This window comes from Spermophilus citellus (assembly GCF_964194105.1).
Source record: "Spermophilus citellus genome assembly, chromosome: 5".
Classification (NCBI taxonomy): domain Eukaryota; kingdom Metazoa; phylum Chordata; class Mammalia; order Rodentia; family Sciuridae; genus Spermophilus; species Spermophilus citellus.
The window spans coordinates 172,358,346-172,376,393 of record NC_138186.1 but is presented as its reverse complement, the minus strand read 5'-3'; the positions used below and the strand labels follow the sequence as shown (position 1 = coordinate 172,376,393).

Genomic DNA, 18,048 nt, shown 5'->3' with positions numbered 1-18,048 from the left:
TTAAAAGAGCATGCTACAGGGATACTGCCACATCGATGTTCATAGCAGCACAATTCACAATAGCTAGACTGTGGAACCAACCCAGATGCCCCTCAATAGATGAATGGATAAAAAAAAATGTGGCATCTATACACAATGGAGTACTATGCAGCAATAAAAAATGACAAAATCATAGAATTTGCAGGGAAATGGACGGCACTAGAGCAGATTATGCTTAGTGAAGCTAGCCAATCCCTAAAAAACAAATGCCAAATGTCTTATTTGATATAATGAGAGCAACTATGAACAGAGCAGGGAGGAAGAGCAGGAAGAAAAGAGTAACATTAATCAGTGACATGAGATGGGAGGGAAAGGGAGAGAAGAGGAAAATTGCATGGAAATGAAGGGAGACCCTCATAGCTATACAAAATTACATATAAGAGGTTGTGAGGGGAATGGGAAAATAAACAAGGAGAGAAATGAATTACAGTAGATGGGGTAGAGAGAGAAGATGGGAGGGGAGGGGAGGGGGGATAGTAGGGGATAGGAAAGGTAGCAGAATACAACAATTACTAATAGGGCATTATGTAAAATTGTGGATGTGTAACCGACGTGATTCTGCAATCTGCATTTGGGGTAAAATTGGGGGTTCATAACCCACTTCAATCTAATGTATGAAGTATGATATGTCAAGAGCTTTGTAATGTTGTGAACAACCAATAAAAAAAAATATTGTTAAAAAAAACCCAGATATTTCAAAATAAAACTCTCGTGTCTTTCTCTAGTGTTTCTGGTGGAATCTGATTACCATGGTGACCTGACAACCTGCCGCTTGTCACCCTTTAAAAATACATGAAAATTCTTTTTTTATGAGCATGCAAAACGTTTGGTAACTCCTTTTTTCCTTCATCTCAGATTCCCACTCTGTTTACCCTTTAGAGTATTGTGCCAATGTGACAGATGTATTTTTTCTTGAAGGTATTTTATTCATCACCTTTATTTCTTACAGTAAACCCTGTTTATAAACTGAAATCAATTTTGAATATGGTTTTCTGTAGCCATAGGTACTGTTTCTTTGAATTATCATCATGATGATTAATACTATATCATCAGTGAAAGTTGAAACAAGTTTTTTAATTGATTAAATTAAATATAAAAGGTAAAATTTGCCAGGTATTTGACCTATGTGCTGACGCGAGGGCCCTCCCCAGGCTGTGTCTGTGGGTGCCCCCCAGCAGGAAGCCCCCAGCACCAGTGTCATCTTGCTTGTGACCTGAAGCAAGTTGTCTAGGAAACATGAAAGGGAGTGAAAAAGGAATGGAAAAGGATTGGCTGTGATAATGTCACTTGGTTGTTTAAACTCCTTCTAGTTGGATACCAAGAAATAATTTGAGATTGTTGTAATTTTTTTCTTTTTCTTATTTATTTAAAAATATTTTGTTTTTGATTAATAGATTTTTTTTTATTGTAATGGGCATTGAACCAGGACCCCAGGCATGCTGGCCAAGTGCTCTACCACTGAGCCTCACCCGGCCTTTCTTTCTGTTCTAAATTGCTCTTATCGGTGCATCATGGTTACACACAACAGTTGGGTCCATCTTGACAAAGTCACACATGCATGGAATTCATCTGCCCCATTTCAGTCTCCAGGGCCCCGCCGTTTCTCCCTCCCGCCCCCTTCCCCTCCCCTGCTATGCCATCTTCCTTTATTAATTTATTGGTTTTTTATTGGTGCTTTCCAGACTCACACGAGGGTGGGCTTCACCCCTCTGTCTGCCATTTTGTCAGATTCCTTCTGCACTCCCCCGGGTCCTGTGCCCCGCCTTCCCTCGGAGCCCCCTTCACTCTGCTCATCTCCCCTGTTTTGTGAGATCTGCACCCACCCACTTTTCTCCCTCGCGGGAGAAGACGTCCCAGCCTTGGCTTTCCAGCCTGGCTGGCCACTTTAAATGACGATCTCCAGCTGCAGCCATCACCAGGGGTGCCACAATTCCAGTCCTCTCTAGGGCTGGGTGGACTCCATCCTGCACCCACACCACGTTTTCTTAACCCATTTGCCTGTTGACGGCCTCCAGCTGGTGCCATAGCTTGGCTCCTGTGGACCGTGTCACTGCAGTCTGCTGATCTGAGTTCTTTTGGATAAAGACCAGTGAGTGGGGCAGTGGGTTGGTAGGATGAGTCTTTGGGTAAACTTTCAGAAGTTATTGGGACAAAGAATTTGTATATTTTTACATAAGCATGCTTATTTTCACCTTGCCTTATGTAAAATAGTATTTTAGGTTATTTTAAGAAGAGCACATGAATTCTTGGTTCGAGTTTTCAGCACCGCCCGAGAGGCCCCATTTTCGTGAATCAGCACTCCCAGTTGGACCCTTTACTCTCGCTGGGTGAAACCCTTTGACCAGGTCTCAGGCGGCTTCTCCTTTCTGCCCTCTAGTGGTCACACTGGGAAGTAGCGATTAACTGGTAAAAACAACAGAAATTAAGCACAAAGGGCAGGAACCAAACTACCCCTGACTGATAAACTGCCCCCAAGCCCGCAGGGTGTGATTCATTTCTTTCTTTCTCTAGCCATGTGGATGATGGTTCCTAGCACTTCCCCCTTCCACTGACACGGAGCCTACCGTCTTCTTAAAGCAATAGCCTTGGCATGTTCGTTTCTGTCCCGGTGACGGAGCGCTGTCGGAAGTGGACGGGAAGAAGGAGGCCCTGGACTCTCCTGCCGCTGTCCCCACACTTGGCTTTGTTGGTTCCGTGTTTTCCATGGTCATCATTCTTAAGTGATTTGTCTTTTCTACTTCAATAATCAGTTGGATCATGTGCTTGCAGCCAACTACTGTCACTCCCATCCACTGCTTAACTGGTTGCTTTCTGTCCACTAATGTCATTGTGTGAATTCTCCTTCCTTTAGTTCTGTGCTGCGACCTGGGGCTTATTGCACAAATGCATTTTTTAAAGTCATTTGGGGACAAGTGCCTGGGCATACACAGGTGCCGCACACCTGCTGCTAAAGGCTGAATGACACTTACTAGGTGTGTTGTCTTTCCCTCTCCAGTTTAGGGCTTGGGAAGTCAGCCTGAGGCCGGCCTGCTGTGGCCGTCAATTCCCTCTCCAGCTTAGGGCTTGGGAAGTCAGCCTGAGGCCGGCCTGCTGTGGCCGTCTGTGGGCGCTCTGCCCTGCTCTGGGTGGGGAACCTTACAAACACCCTTGTTCTTCCAGAAAGCGGCCCTGATGATGCAAAGATGTTGCTCCTTAGGGACTGTCCAGGAGGTGGTTGTGCCAGACTTCAGTGCCGCCTGTCCCCGACCTGAGCAGCTGCCCCTAGCCACACCCAGAGAGGCCTCTCTGGAGGTCCAGGGAGGCCGGTGTTCTGGGTCAAGGAGACTCCAGCCTCCTCCCCCGGTGCTCAGGTTCCCTGACGGTGCTGGCCTACGTCCATCTGCCCTCTGCAGCCTGTCCCTCTGGCCCTGTCTCTTCCCTCCTGGGCCTGGGAGGCTGCCCCCTGGGACCACACCACCAGCCTGCATGGGAGGCCTGGCCTTGGGGGCAGCAGGCTGGCCATCCTCACTCTTCCCTGCGTGTTTCTGGGGCAGTTCCTTGCCTCGGCTGGGGCTGGCACAATGGCTCCGCCCGCTGTGCCTGGGGCCTGGCAGGCCTCTGTCCTAACCGGGTCCCTGGGGCGTCCACACCCAGCTCCTCCTCAGGAGCATGCAGATTCCCAGAGTAGTCCCCTGCGGGGCATCCCCAGCACACCCATCCCCGCACGTCTCTGCAGGAGAACCCGGCCTCCACCTGTGCTCTCGAATGCTCTCATGTCTGCGGCTCTCAGCGCCCTCCTAGCTCCTGGGGAGGGTGAGGACAGGCCAACAGAGACATTAGTCATGAAGGGTGCTTCTCATTTCAGAATGTGCACAGGGTCACATTCTCTAAGGAGGCAGAGCCAAGAGGAAGTGCCCAGAGACAAACAGATGGACAGAGATTTCTGCACGCGTGCGTACCTTTCTATCTGTGGACAGAGTCGCTTATGTTAAGGAATTGTCCTTGGGGATGGGCTGGCAAATCTGAAACCCGCTGGGCAGAGGAGCAGGTGGAGTGTTCCAGTGGTGTTCAAGTCCAGAGGCCACCTGGTGGCAGGGCTCCCTCCTCATAGAGGGATGGGTCTTTTCTCCCAAGGCCTGTCAACTGCTTACCCAAGGCCCACCACTCCATGCAGGGCAGCTGGCTTTGCCCAGACCACTGAGTGAGGTGTTGGTCACATCCAAGAAACACCTCACGGCAACAGCCAACAGCTGGGCCCCAGGGAGTCCAGTGGGCTGAGAGTGAGCTGACCCGATCCTTCGCTGCCTTGTCTCTTCCCCTGGGCAGGAGAAGAAGCGTCTGCAGAGTAAATTCTCTAGTAAAGTCCACGGCATGTTCTCAGACGGCGTCCCTGCTGCCCGCTCCCAGCCTGCCTTCCTGGTTTATGCTTGCTGAGATAACTGGGCCTGGGAGGCGGCTCCCAGCTCAGGGGTGTCCAGCTCTGCCCTGGCCCTCGATCCTCCCAGCTCACCCACAGCTTCAGGCTTGGAGCAGGCTGTGCCCAGGGGATTCAGGAAGGCCAGCCTGGCTGTCCAGGCCTTGGAATCAGTGGCTCTCACCTTGGCCACCTCACAGTGTCTGGGTGTCCACCCTGAACTAGGGCACAGCTACACCTGGTGTGGCAGCCTGGGTGTGGCTCTGGCTCTCACCTGGGGTGTGTCCCCAGCCCTCAGTCCTCACCAGCTGCTGGGACCTTGGGGACCTGGGGTCTTGCTTCTGAAAGCTCAGTTGGCTCTTGCCCAGGGGTGACTGTCCTGCCCCTGGGGACATTTGGCCATGTCTGGAGACACTTGAGTGCTCGTAACTGGACTGTGGGTCAGGGAGGCAGGTTTGGGTGTCCAGTGGGTCAGGGCGGGGATGCTGCTAAGCATCAGCAGTGCCCAGCCCAGTCCCACAACAAAGGGCTACCACCAAGTGCCAGTAGCAGGGAGTCAGGTCACAGCCTGGTCCAAGGAAGAGCTGCCCGCTGGGCTCTGAACCACCTGCTCCCCAGCCCCAGCTGAGCTCCTGCTGAGTCTCCCAGATGCCGTCTCCACACCAGGGCGGCTCTGTCCTTGGAAAGTTCTCGGGCTGCTTGGCCTCTGCCTAAGTTGAACCTGTTTACGGGGCCAACAGTCCTGTGCCAGCCTCTGGGACCCACAGCGTTTGCCTGGGAAGGGGTTACGTAATAGGAACGTCACCAATAGGCCTCTCTAAAGTGACGACCTTCATAAGATGAGGTGCAGAGAAAGGGCCCCAGAGGTTCCATCTTTCAGCTGGAGGAGTGGTCTCTTGGTGGAGGCCAGCGTCCCTGTTCCCAAGGCTAGTCGGAGGGCTAGAGAGGAGCTCCAGGTTCTAGCAGGATTCTGTGACAGCTAGTTAACAGGCTCTTTGTGGTAGAAAGTCACAAAATGAGTGGAGGGCTGGGTTCGCATTAGCCGGGCTCTGAGGTCGCCCTGGATGGTTTTAAAGGGCTTGCTGGGGGCTCTGCCTAGGTGCTGAGAGGCGCAGACATCAGGCCTGTAGGGTTAGGATGTGAGGTGTCCCCAAAGCCCACGTGGGAGAAAATGCCAGAAGGTTCCGAGGAGAAAGACTGGGCTGTGAGGGCCTTAACCCAATCGGTGAATCAGTCACCAGATGGGACTGAGTGGTGACTGGCGGCAGGTGGGTGTGGCTGGAGGAGTGGGCACTGGGCACGTGGCCTTGGGGACGTATTTGTGTCTGGAGAGCGGAGTCTCTCTCTGCTCCTGATCACTGTGTGAGCCGCTTCCCTCCGCCACACTCCTCCACAGCGTTGTTCAGCCTCACCTGGAGCCCCAGGAGCAGGGTCTGCTGTTTACCGACCAAGACCCCTGAATCTGGGAGCCCTCCTCAACTTCCCCCACCATTGTGCTGGCGGGTCTCTCAGTCACAGCAGGGAGAAAGCTGACTGAGACAGGTCCCCATCTGCACACCCGCCCCGGCTGATGGCAAAGCCACATGGGGACACTCTTCCTGCCTGGTCCCCCTTTAAGTTCAGTATAAAGATAAAGGCTACAGCTGGCATGTTAGGTGCCCATAAAATAACCCCTAGAGACGCGGGGTCTGGGATTCTTCGAGGCCAGCTCCTCCCGTAGCTTAAACCCTCAGTGGGTGTTGAACCTGGCTCTGGCTGTGTTGGGTGGGCTCAGGATGGGGTCTTTGGCTTCCGTGGTGGGCTAGTTTGCCAGGGCTTCAGACTGGGCTGATCACAGGCTAGACAGCACTGACCCTTGGCCCAGGAGGCTGGACATTACAGACCAAGGTGTGGTGGGGCTGGATCCATCAGGGGGTCTCCTTCCTCTTCTCATTAGGACTCAGTTGTTGGAACCCAGCCCACCCCAATGACCTCACCAACATGGCCCCTCTTTCTAGACCCCATCTCCAGGACAGTGACGTTGGGGTACTGGCAGCTCGGGCTTGGGCGTATGACTTTTGTAGGATACAATTCGACCTGAGAGCGTCTCTGTCTGTAATGACAGGTGCATTTTAAATTCCCTCTGGATGGATCCTGACTGCGCCCTTTGAGGCACACCTCTTTTCTTCTGTGGCTTGGTTGTACACTGGGCAAGTGTGCCCCTTCTAGGCCACGCCCCAGCCCCAAACTTACTCTGAAACAGCTCTGTTCAGTTTTGAGGTCTCTTTGTGCTGACCCCGCCATTCAGCCCATTCACCTGAGAGCTAGGTGGGTATGAAAAAGGCCAGTTGATCCTTCCGTTCTCCTTCCAAGGAGCAGCGAGGCTCTTTCTGCTTCTGATCTTGCCAGCAGTGCCGAGCCACTCCCCCAGGAGGGTACACACACGAGGGTCACTCTCTCTGGTCCTGAGGCTTAAAGGAAGCCGATGGGCCATGAGCGGCACGTTCTCAGGTTTGCTTGCTGTCAGCAAATTGCTCTCCGGGCTGGCTGACCTCCTGTGTGTCACCCATCAACCTGTGACCACATGCCAGTGTCTCCCCAGCCTCCTGACACTGTGCTCTGCTTGCAGGGAAGCGTTGCCTCGGGCGGGTATGAAATGCACGTACTCGAGCAGGAGTGACCACCATAGCTCCGATCCTCCTCCTCAGGTTGTGGGGGTTCTGGCTGATGGCATTTGCGATTAGGTGGTGACCGTGCCTGTGTCTGCACCAAGGGCTGCCTTCCTGTCGACTTGTGTATTTGTTCCGTGGTGCCGGGGATGAAACCCAGGGCCCCAGCTTGCTAGGCCCGTGCTCCACCACGGGCTGCACCCCGGTCCCGTCGTACTTTAGGATGGTTAACATTATATTAGGTGAAATTCATCTTAATAAAAAACATTGCAAACAAAACCCTAAATCTGAAGGTCACAGAAACAGAAAATGTCCCCAGGGCAGCCCCTCTCTGCCCTCCCCTTCCTTGGCCCTCTAGGCCCACCCTTCTCACAGCTCAGCTATTCGGCCAGCTTCCCTATTGGGTTAGGGGCTCTCAGGTCCTCTGACTGCTGGAGTGGGGCCTCCCGCCTTGTTGTTGGGGACCAGAGGGGGGGAGGGGCCGAGCAGGGCTGCTCTCTGGGAAGGCCCCCGTTCCTGGCTCCCCTCTGCTGGCTGTGTGCAGGGGTCACTCATGCCCTCACCCCAAACAGCCAGCCAGGCTGCACGGCTTCTGCTGTCCCTTCTGGCCCTCACCTTCCAGGTCCCAGGCTGCTGCCCTGGCCATCTGTCCCCTCTGGGGAACACTCTCTGTCCTCGTTTGCCCCCACACTGTAGCTGTCTCCCACCCCAAGCTCTAGCATGAAGTCCCAGAGTGCAGGCTGTCCCCTGCTCGTCACCAGGTGTCATCTAGAAACGACTCTCGGCTGGACCCCGAGGCCTGCAGATGTCTGCAGAGAGGTCATTCCTTGGTTGATGCCACAGCGTCAAGCTTGTGGCCCTTCAAGTCAATTCCAAACGCAGCTGGCAGGGTCGCGGCAGGGTCGCGGCAAGCCCCGGTGGCCGGGGGAGAGGAAGGGGCCTGAGGCAGGGGTCGAGGAGACGGCACCGGCTTTCCTCCTCCACGTCACCGCTGTCCAGTGCACACAGGTGTGCCCTGGAGACCAAAGGCCTGCCTTGTGGGTAGTAACCAGCTTCCAGTTCCCTTGGCCACCCCTGCAGGGTCCCTCACTGCGTCCTCTGCTGACACCTCGTGGCGAACATGAGAAAGAGGCATTTGGGTGCTTAGAAACTGAAGGCTGATGGTGGACCTGGGAGTGAGGTCCTGGAGATCCAGGGAAGAGGTGCAGTTTTCAGGGGAGGGGCCCAAAGAATCAATCCGACCCCCAAGTCTGGGTAAACCCAGCAGTTTAAGCTCATCATCTGGGTAATTCTAAATGATTTCAAAAGAACAGAAACTTAAAATTAATTTCATGGCCCAATTATTTGTAAGAACTAGAACTTTGATGCTGCTGAGCACGGGCCCAGGCCACTCGGCCCTGTGTACCACCTCTACTGCTCTGCCGTGCCCCTGTCCTCACAGGCCTGACCTGGGAGTCAGGCGTGATGGCAGCGCAGACCCTCTCCAACCACTCGTCCACATGAGGAGCCCGAGGAGAGCACAGGCAGGAAGCACCTGGCCAGTCTCCCAAAGAAGGGCCGGAGGGTAGAGCACTGGCCTCGCAGCCTTGAGGCCTGGGCTCAATTCAAAGAGGGCCGGGGGCCTGGGAGGGCCTGCTGCTGTGACTTGGAAGCCCCTCGCCCATCCCACACTGCTGGGGCCCCCTCGTTCCTGCCCATTCCTTGCTCCAACACCTGGATACAGGCTCTGTCTCACCTCAACCCTGCAAACGAGGACATGGAGCCTGGGTGGTTGAGTGGTTTGCAGAGCTCTGGTGCCTGGTGGGCAGCTGGGGGCTGAGTGCCTCATCCCTGGCAGTGTGTCTCGGGCAGGTTCACCAGCGTGGTGCTCCAGAGTGGGCGTGAAGTGGCGGGCCACGCCTTCCTGAGCACCAGCTGACACGCTGTGCACCTCCCTTGGTAAGAACAGCAACGCCGGGCCACCAGCCACCACCACCAAGCGTCAGGTGTGGCGCTTGCCTAGACCCAGGTACCCATTCCACCTGAGTCGATTCCAGCAGCAGCTGGCCAGTGGCCGTCCAGATGTGCAGTAGGAGGAAGGGCCACCGTCTCCAGGGTCCTCCGTCATCTAGCAAGCAGGGATGCCAGACAGAGTGAGGGAGCCGGCCCCTTCTGCACTGTGAACTGCCTGGTCAGAGCACCAAAGGCAACAGTAAAGGACCTGGGAAAAGTGGGGTCGGCTCAGTCATCCAGACCAGAGTCCAAAGCTGCTCGGCTTGGCTTCCACATTGCAGGACATGACCCACTTCCATGTTTTGTTTCCAAAATGGCTGCTGATCATTTGTCTAGAAATTTCTGACACACCAGAATGTTTGCTGGGCTGTCTTCTTGTCCTTCCCCCACAAGTCCCGTGAGTTGACAAGTCTCTTCTTCATGCCTGGAGTACAGTCATTTGTACGAGAAGTCCCGTGTCACCTCACCAACCGCAACGACATAAAGCCACACTAGACGGATTCTGACGTTCTCCAGCTTGTGGGCCTGTGACGGTGTGAGCAGGGAAGAGGGACCGACTGGGCTGTGTCAGGAGTTGGGGTTTCCTGCAGGGCTCTGACCCCCGCTGAAGGAAGATCCACAGGGTGTCATTTGGACCCTCTTCTGCCAGCCCGCCTGCCCTACAGAGGCTCCCAGGAGGAGGGATCTGGGAGGGACTTCCTCTCCACTCATGCCCTGAGGCTAGAGAAGCAGGCATTTTGCTGTCCCAGTCCCCCACCCTGGGCCTGGCCCTGTGGGAAGCACACCAGCTTCCCAGGAAGGGCCAGGCTGGAGGCTGGAGGTGGGGACTGCTTCACCCTGACTCCCGGTGTGATCCCATCATCCGCAGTGTTGACCCAGGTGGGGCCCTGGAGACCAGAAGGGGAAGGGAGCCGCTCCACATGAGAGACTTGGCTGCCTGTCTTCTGGGGCACCGAGCTGAGTGCTCCCCGTTTGCCCAGCCCAGTGGGTTCCCCAAGGCCCCCGCAGACAGGCTGGTGGTCGGCCGTGGTTGGGAGGTGGCGGGAGAGTGCAGCATCTGTGCCGCTGGGGTCCCTGTCGCGTGCTCTTTGCGTGCGTTGGGACGGCCCCGACTTCTGCGTTGGGTCCCAGCAACGTCGTGTAGTCACAGAAACCAACTCGCACTGACGTGAGCAGGTGGCACATGCCATTGAGAAAGGCGGTTCCCAAGGGTCCGCTTCTCCCCACACTGTATGGCTTCTCCCTCACGCAGGGGTGTCCGAGGTGCAGGCTGCACACAGCGGCTCTTAGGCCACGGGCACAGGCTGCCGGCCCCCGGAACCCTGGATGGCCCTTGCTGGCCTGGGGTTTCGTGTCCACCTCAGGCAGGCAGGAGCCGGGGACACGACTGGCGCAGATGGCGCGCCTGCCAGAGGGGCATCTGGACTAGAGCAGTTAGTGTCCCACAGAAGAAAGGGAGGGGTCTCCAGGAAGGAGAAAGGCGGCTGGCGAGCCCCGTGTGGCTCCTGGGGCCCACCCAGCACCTCGCAGGTGCACCACGGGAAACCAGCAGCAGAAACTGAGCTGCAGAGCTTGGTAGGCGTCACCCAGAGAGGGGACACAGAAGACAAACATGCCCGGCAGTGACTCAACCTGGGGGTCAGGTATACAGCTGGAAAGCACCCCGTGCTGGTGGTCTAGATTTGTCCCCAGGGCGTCCATTGGTCTGGGCTGGGAACTTGTCAGCTTCCAGATGGTTCCAGTGTGCTCCCAAGATGAGAGCTAGTGGCCAAGGGCCTAGACCTGGGTGTGGAGACATGGAGGACGTGCTGATAAAGCGTCTGCGTGTCAGCTGTGTGGGAAGACTGAGGGGCTGAGGCTGAGGACAGTTACAGCCAGGCTCGGGCCTCTCGTGGTGGATTCCTGAGCTCCTTCTCTAACAGCACATTTTTGGGGGCACACCCCAAAGTTCCTGGTGTTGGTGACCACCCAGGGCAGCCTGAGGCAGCAGAGGTGTGTCAAGTCCCCTGGTCCTCTGGCTTCGTTCAGAACCCGCTCTCAGACATTGGAGCCCCAGCCCTCAGCAGGGAGTACAGGACGTGGACTTGAGCTCTGGGTTGTTCTACGACTCTGGCTGTTGGCGACCGTGAGCTGGAGCCGAGGGCTAGCGCGCAGGGAGAGGCCCTGCACCCAGGGCAGGTGAGGACATCTCCAGATCACCTCACGTCATTCTAGCCAGAGAGGCTCAGAGGAGAGAGGTGTGGGGGATGTGCCCCGGGCGTGGGACTGTGACTGAGACTGGGGTCCTCCCTAGGCCTGTGCTAGCATACAACAGGTTGAATTTACCCTCAAAGTCACTAGAGAATCATCCTGGATGCCACAGGAGTGTGGAAGTGACCTTAAAGTCCTCCCTGCTCTGCGGTGACAATGCAGGTGGCCGAGTGCTTGCTGCCCCCCAGATCAGACAGCATCTTTTTCAGTTGAGTTTGAGGTCGGTGATGGGGACATCGTCACTTCCTCCGGTGGTTTTAAAAAGTTGCACAAGCGCTGCGAGTTCCCCTCTGTACCAGGTCTCTCTCTTGAGAGCTTCCCCACACTGGACAAGGACCCCAGTCACTCAAAGGCATGTGGAGACTCATGTTCAGATACAAGAAGGCGGCACGCAAGGTCGGTACCGGCGCACTGCTGCTACGGGGAAGCCACGTGCCGCAGACACTCCCGAGACTCACGGGTGCTTTCTCCTCCTTCTGCTTTTCCAGGGCAAAGGTGATGGGACCTCGGCAGAGACGCAGCCAGCCGCGGCCACAGAGGTGAGCAGTGTTCACGCGTGTCTCCCTCCAGGTGGTGAGAGCCCTCCCTGAGGAACGCTTCCGTGAGGTCTTTCTCAATCCCCTGGCTGCTTCAGACTGCCTAGAGTCCAGCCAGAGTAGCCATGGGCCACTTCTGGCAAAGTGGGATTCTGCATGGTCCCCCCTGGACACTCGGCGCTCGGGGGCAGCCCAAGGGCAGGCGTGGTCCTGTGCACCGCAGGGTCTGCTGTGGACCCATGGGACTCTCGTAACTGCCAGGCCTGGCCTGGGAGTCGTATTTGGAGTCTGTGGCCCACTGGGGTGACCTTTGAGTGGTCTCATGTGCAATATTCCTTTAAGACCCCCATCTCGCAGCCAGGCGCCACGGCACAGGCCCGTGATCCCAGTGACTCAAGAAGCTGAGGTGGGAGGATCACAGGTTGGAGACCAACCTGGGCAACTTAGAGAGACCTTGTCTCAAAATAAAATTGAAAAGGCTGTCGGTGTAGCTTGACGGTAGAGCACCCACATTTCAATCTCCAGTACAAAAACAAAAACAACGCAAAATCGTCTGCCCTGTGCCCTCCCAGCAAGCTGCCATCAGGTGGGCGGCCCCGGCAAGCTGGCCCACCGGCTCAGACCTGGTGCTGGGGTGGACAAGGTTCTCAGCAGGAGCTTTTTAGGCCCAACGTGGATTTTTTAGATCAGGATGGATTTCTGCCATGTTTTGATCAGCTCTCTGGTTTCTGCTTTTAGTTTTTATTTTTTTCACCGTGACCCAGGGCCTTGCATGTACTGGGCACGCGCTCTTCCCTCAGCTACCCACACCCAACCTTCAGGTTTTAATCGTCCCGTCCCAAGTACGAAAGCTCTAAGGCAGTGCTATGTTTGTTCCTAACCGTCTGGCCCCATAATCAAGAGGGCCAGGAGGCCGCGTGGCCCGTACCCTGCGCTCAGGCGGGGGGACTCTGCTGGCTCGTCGGTCTCCGCTAACGCCCTGAGCGCCCTGCTTTGCTGTCATGGTTGACATCCTTTTTGAAATAAAAGGCCTCTGAGAGGAGCAAAAGTCCACCCAAGGGCACCTCTACCTGCAAGGGGGCTGCCTGGCCATGGGTTCTCCTCCACTCTGCAGGGAAGGAGGGTGGCCAAGGCAGGCCTGGTGGACCGACGCAGACAAACCTGGGGGACAGTCCTACAGTGCGGTTGCTGAACTAGAAGCCAGGGCCTCGGGCTCTGCAGACATGCCCAGCACCTGTTGGGGTCTGAACGTGTTTCTACTAACGACCTAACACCGACCGGCTAAATGTCTTGATGTCATCACCACGCAGGACTGGGCGTCCTCACCAGCCGTGAAATCTGAGCCAGCAGTAGCACGGTGGTGACAGCAGATGCCTGGCTGTGTACACGTTCAAGGTGGTTCTAGGTATCTTTATCTAAGGGGCTAGCAAATGCCTGGATGCTAGGCTGAGCGGCATCCTAATGTAAATGAAGTCAGAAGAGAAGGTGCGTCGTGGTGGGAGAAACGGAACAAGTACGCTCCTACGCTCTTCTTCATGACTTCCAGTCACTTTTCAGAATAGCTTTCCAGTTCACGACTTGTTCAGGAAAGAAATAGCTGCTTAAGCTGTAGATGGTGCTTCTTAGAAGGCTTCACTTGGCTTCATGCAGCCGTGTGCGGACCTGCGTTTCTTTGGGAATTCCAAGTTCTGTTGTATATGTATCATCACGTCCATGCTTGGCCTAGGCACACTAATGGGAAGGAGTTCTGGTATTGATTCCCCCATTTCCTGGTCATAGAAATCAGCACGGGCCAAGGGATCGTGATGGGTCTGGTGGGCAATGATAATGGGTTTGCAGAAGATGGTTGGTGCGGGTGCTGCTGGTATCTGCGGGAACCAGTGGCTCCTTCCAGGCGTTGTCCTTGAGGGAGGTGGTGGAATTGGACCCTCCAGGCTGCACTTCCAGCTCACCCTGGGCCAGGCACAGGAGGAGTCTGACGTTGCAGCCAGATGCTCTTCTCCCTTTAAGCCCCAAGAGACTTGGCCACGCTTTCAGGGTTACCCTGAGCTTGACGGGCAGGAGTCCCTTAGGTTTGGGGTAAAACCCACAGATTTGAGGCTGGGGATGCAGCTCAGTGGTAGAGCGCTTGCCCAGCAGGTGCAAGGCCTTGGGTTCAGAAGGAAAAGCCCACCAATCAGCCCCCATGTGGCACTACCCTGAGGCACTGCGACGGGTGTGAAGGGGAGCAAGGGGCAGTGGCTTAAGTGGAGACTTGGTCCCCCTGCACTGATGGCTTCACGCTCTCTCCCTCCCGCCCCCTCTCCATGAGTGTTTCCAACAAGACGGTGAAAGCTCAGGCCACGAGTATTCCACCGCCACAGGACTGCAGGGCCCCTCAGGGCCCCTCGGAGGCAGGCGCTGGGCCTGCACAGGTACCCGGGGCCTGGACAGCAAGGGCGCTGCTTCTCCAGGCCCAGGGCACCGCTGCTGCCCGGCAGACAACTGCAGGTCTCCTGGGTATTTTTCCTAATAAACCCTGCAAGTTGCCTCCAGTTTGAGAGCTAATTGACCTTCCCCGTTCCTATCTTGATTTCATTGTTTATTTTCTTGGATTTATAAAAAGAAATTTTAGAAAAGAGACAAAGAAGTTGGGGAGAGTGCTTTACTCTGCCCCTGGACCCTCCTTGGCCGGATGTGAGGGCCTGGGCATTCTGCTGAGGAAGCGTCCTGGATTCCTCCTCTTTCCTCCCCGCCGTGGGGCGAACACACGTGCCCCCATCATAGAGTCATGCTCTTCAGTGACCTGTGGATCCGGTGGACCCAGAAGAAAGCAAGCACTTCCCACTGTGTGACACACAGGGACGTGGCCACTCTCCGTCATTGTCACCTGGCCTTAGGTCAAGGATGGAGGGACAAGGAGGGCCTTGGGTAGGAAATGGAAATAACTGTAAGGTTTGTCGTGAGGACGCATGGCAGGCCTGACCCCTGGACGCGCCCGTCGGCAGGTATGTGCCCACGTGTGGGTGTGTGCTGTGCTCAAATCCTAGCAGCTGCGCAGCAGTCGGCCCTTCTGCCAGACCCTTGATTCGCAGTGGGATGCAGACAGCACCTGGGCTGAATCCTTTGAGAAGCTACCCAGAGCCTCATCGCTGCTGCTGGGGAGCGGCGCGCTGCGGAAACGCCTGTCCTGGCACCCGTGCCGGTGGAGGCCGCGGAGGGTGGAGGCCGGGCCTGCAGGACGCTGGGCCACGGTGCAGCACCGCTGTCACAGACCCTTTCTGACCATCTTCCCCCGCCACGCCAGCTCCTCTCCCTGCTAGAGGATCCGAGCGGTTTCTGTTTCCCTCTCTCCCTTGTCCTTCCTGGCCTCTTCCTGACTCCTGGGCATGGGATGCTGGCAGTGGCCGACGCCTCTTGTTTTCGTTGGGTTTTGTAATGTGGAGGTGGTAGCTGAAGCTTGGGGATAAAACACAACCTGGTTTTTCAGTCGGTTCTTAGAAGGGAGTCTCCGCTACGGCTGCTGTTCATGCAGAAGCCCTGGCCAGGGCCAGCTCTGACCCAGGGCTCCAGGTCCACTCCCACCTGGGGACTTGGCTGGGATTGCTGAGCAGAGGCACCTCACGTGTGGACAGGCAGGGAGGGGCACCGGGTGGTGGGGGTCTCCCGGTGGGTGAGGACCTCTGGGGCAGGTGGGGTCTGAGGGACACTTCTGGAACAGGGTGGCAGCCGGCGGAGGTACCGCCCACCAGCCAGCAGAGGCGACGTCTCGGTGGTTTCTGTGTTCCGTCCATGAGCCACGGCCAGAGGGAAACGCAGCGCCATTCCTGTGCTTAGGGTGAGAGGGGCCTGGAGATCTGTGGGCGCCGCAGTAGGACCGGGGGGTACTGGGTAGTGTGTTCAGAGTCAGGAAGAACCTTTCCCATTCCTTTGGGATGACTGGAGAAAACCTAGGCATTAACTTCAGGAGAAACTGTTGACCCCAGTTTATGGCATTTGCTCTGGCCACCGCCCAGCCCCCAGTAAGCGATAGCCCAGGGCTTAGAGACCCTGGGGAGAGAGAGACGCCCACCTGCGGGCTCTCCTCAAGTTCCAGGGACTTCTCTTTTCTTCTGGGTGCTTTTCTATAATTTCCAAAGAAGTTGAGCTACGGGTACAGTGATCGTAGTTTGGCAACTCAGGCGAGGCACAGCTCACCCGGGAGCATTAGGATGACCCTCCAGGCACAGGGCCAGGCTGCGGGGCAGATGGCACGAGAGTCTCTGTCAGAGGCTCTTCAAGACCAGGGTAGAGGGCTTTCCCCCGCTCACTGACCAAGTTGCCACAACTCACCAAGATGACCTAAAGCTGTGGCGACGGCTCCCGCAGCCACCCACAGGAGACCTTCTGCCTGAGCCTGCAGTTCTCCTGAATCTCTGTCACAGCCCAGCCCTAGGACGTGACCTCACAAAGCAGGAGGGGGGACAGTGAGGTGGGAGGGCAGCGCACCCCACTCCCTTCCATGGGAAGAGCAGATGGCCAGAGCCCATACCATTCGGCTGCCCAGCTGAAGGGCAGTGTGAGCCTCAGGCCTAGGGAGCAGGCGGCCTGCTGTCTGGACTCTTCCCAAGGCAGCCTGACGTCCTGCTGGGTTTAGGCCAGACTTCCTAAATCCTGGTGTTGGAGAGAGCTGGAGGAGTGGACGTCCATGACCCACTGGAAGCTCAGTGGGGTCAGCAGGCACCGTCGCCTCGGCCCCCACCAAGCCCCAGTGAGCTCTGCACGCTGAGCCAGACGTGAGCACCCGATGCCGTGGGGACGCGGCGTCACGTACAGCACGTGGGAGGCCTGGCCTGGAGGGTCCTGCCAAGCTCCAGGGCAGCTGTGGACGCGCCTGCCAAGCTGCAGCCTGGTGACATTGTGAGCCCTCTTGGGCTCGGGGCTCTGCAGAGCCTGGCCTGAGTCACGGCTTGTCCAGGGAGTTATTTCACAGGACCCGTGGCGGCCCCCCAGCTCCGTGGCCTGCAGTGAGGTGGTGCTGTGGTTCTTTCCATGGGCTTTCACTGTGTTGACCGCCTTCTCTCCAACGGTCCCTCTCTGCCCTTCGTTACAGTCCTGGCTGCCCACAGTGAGGGGAGGACTAAGAGAGCCCCCACCTGGAGCCCCGAGTCTGCACAGCCTGTCCTTCCCCTGGGCTGCGAGGTCTGGGTCAGGGCTGGCCGGCAGCATGGGTGTCCACTGGAGAGAGGACCACTCAGGGGAAGCTTCCTGATGTCCTGGGCTCTCTGTTCTTTCCTTGCACACGTGTTTACACACATACATGGAAGCCCGTGCGTGCACAGACAGATGTGCTGTGAGAGTGGCTGTGTGACACAGAGCGTGGTATGTGCATGGACCCTGGTGTGGACACAGGTGTGCCTGGGGCTGCAGGCCTCAGCCCTGTGACACAGCCTTGTCCGTGGTAGTGAGCAAGACTCTCTGGGGTGGCTCACCGTGTTGGCATCAGGCCCCGTGATTAGGGAAGCACAGTGTCCAGGGCTTCTGGACCTCAGTCGCTGGACAGGCGGCACCCTGGCCTGCAGCACCTTCTACCCACAGCTGCTCTGTCCCTTCTGCCCTGGGGCATTGCCTGCCCTTCTTTCCAGCTGACTCCCTCTTTCCTCACCACGGTCCAATCTTTCCCACCTGAACTGCCCTGGGACAGAGAGGAGAGCAGCTCTGCGCTGCTGGGCCCAGCACCAGGGTCCTGGCTGACCCTGGCTGCATCTGCTGCCGAGCCCTCCCTGACCCCTCCTGTGGAGTGTGCTGTGACTGGATCTAGGCCATCCCCTGGCCATGTGCTGAAGCCCTGGGCACAGGCAGCTCTGCTGGGTGGTGGTGGAACCCAGTGGAGGAAGTTAGGTCACTAGGGCATGCCCTGGTTGGGATATGGGCCCCTGGCCCTCTTCTGTCTCTCTTTGCTTCCTGGCCACCATGAGGTGAGCAGCCTCCTTTACCATATGTTCCCACCATGACGTGCTGCCTTGCCCTGGGCCCAAAGGCAATGGAGCCAAGAGATCATATACTGAAACCTCTGCAATTATGAGCCAAAATAAACCTTTCCTTCTTTTTAAGTTCATTATCTCAGGCGCTTTGTTATAGTGCCAGAAAGCTGACTAACACAGAGAGGCTCCTCTCTCAGCTTTGGCTGTCAGGTTCTTCCCACCTTCCTCTTGCTCCCTCCCTGGGCTCC

At 56.6% G+C, this 18,048-nt stretch overlaps 1 protein-coding gene across 1 annotated transcript in view; it reads left to right on the top strand.

Annotated features, from left to right (window-relative positions):
- RPS6KA2 (ribosomal protein S6 kinase A2) overlaps positions 1-18,048 on the top strand; it is a gene marked incomplete at its 5' end in the record, with an annotated part of 317,911 nt that overhangs the window by 53,896 nt on the left and 245,967 nt on the right. The window contains one exon of the mRNA XM_081296228.1: positions 11,811-11,861. Coding sequence (XP_081152354.1) covers positions 11,811-11,861 — 51 coding nt within the window. The remainder of the gene's footprint in view (positions 1-11,810; positions 11,862-18,048) is intronic.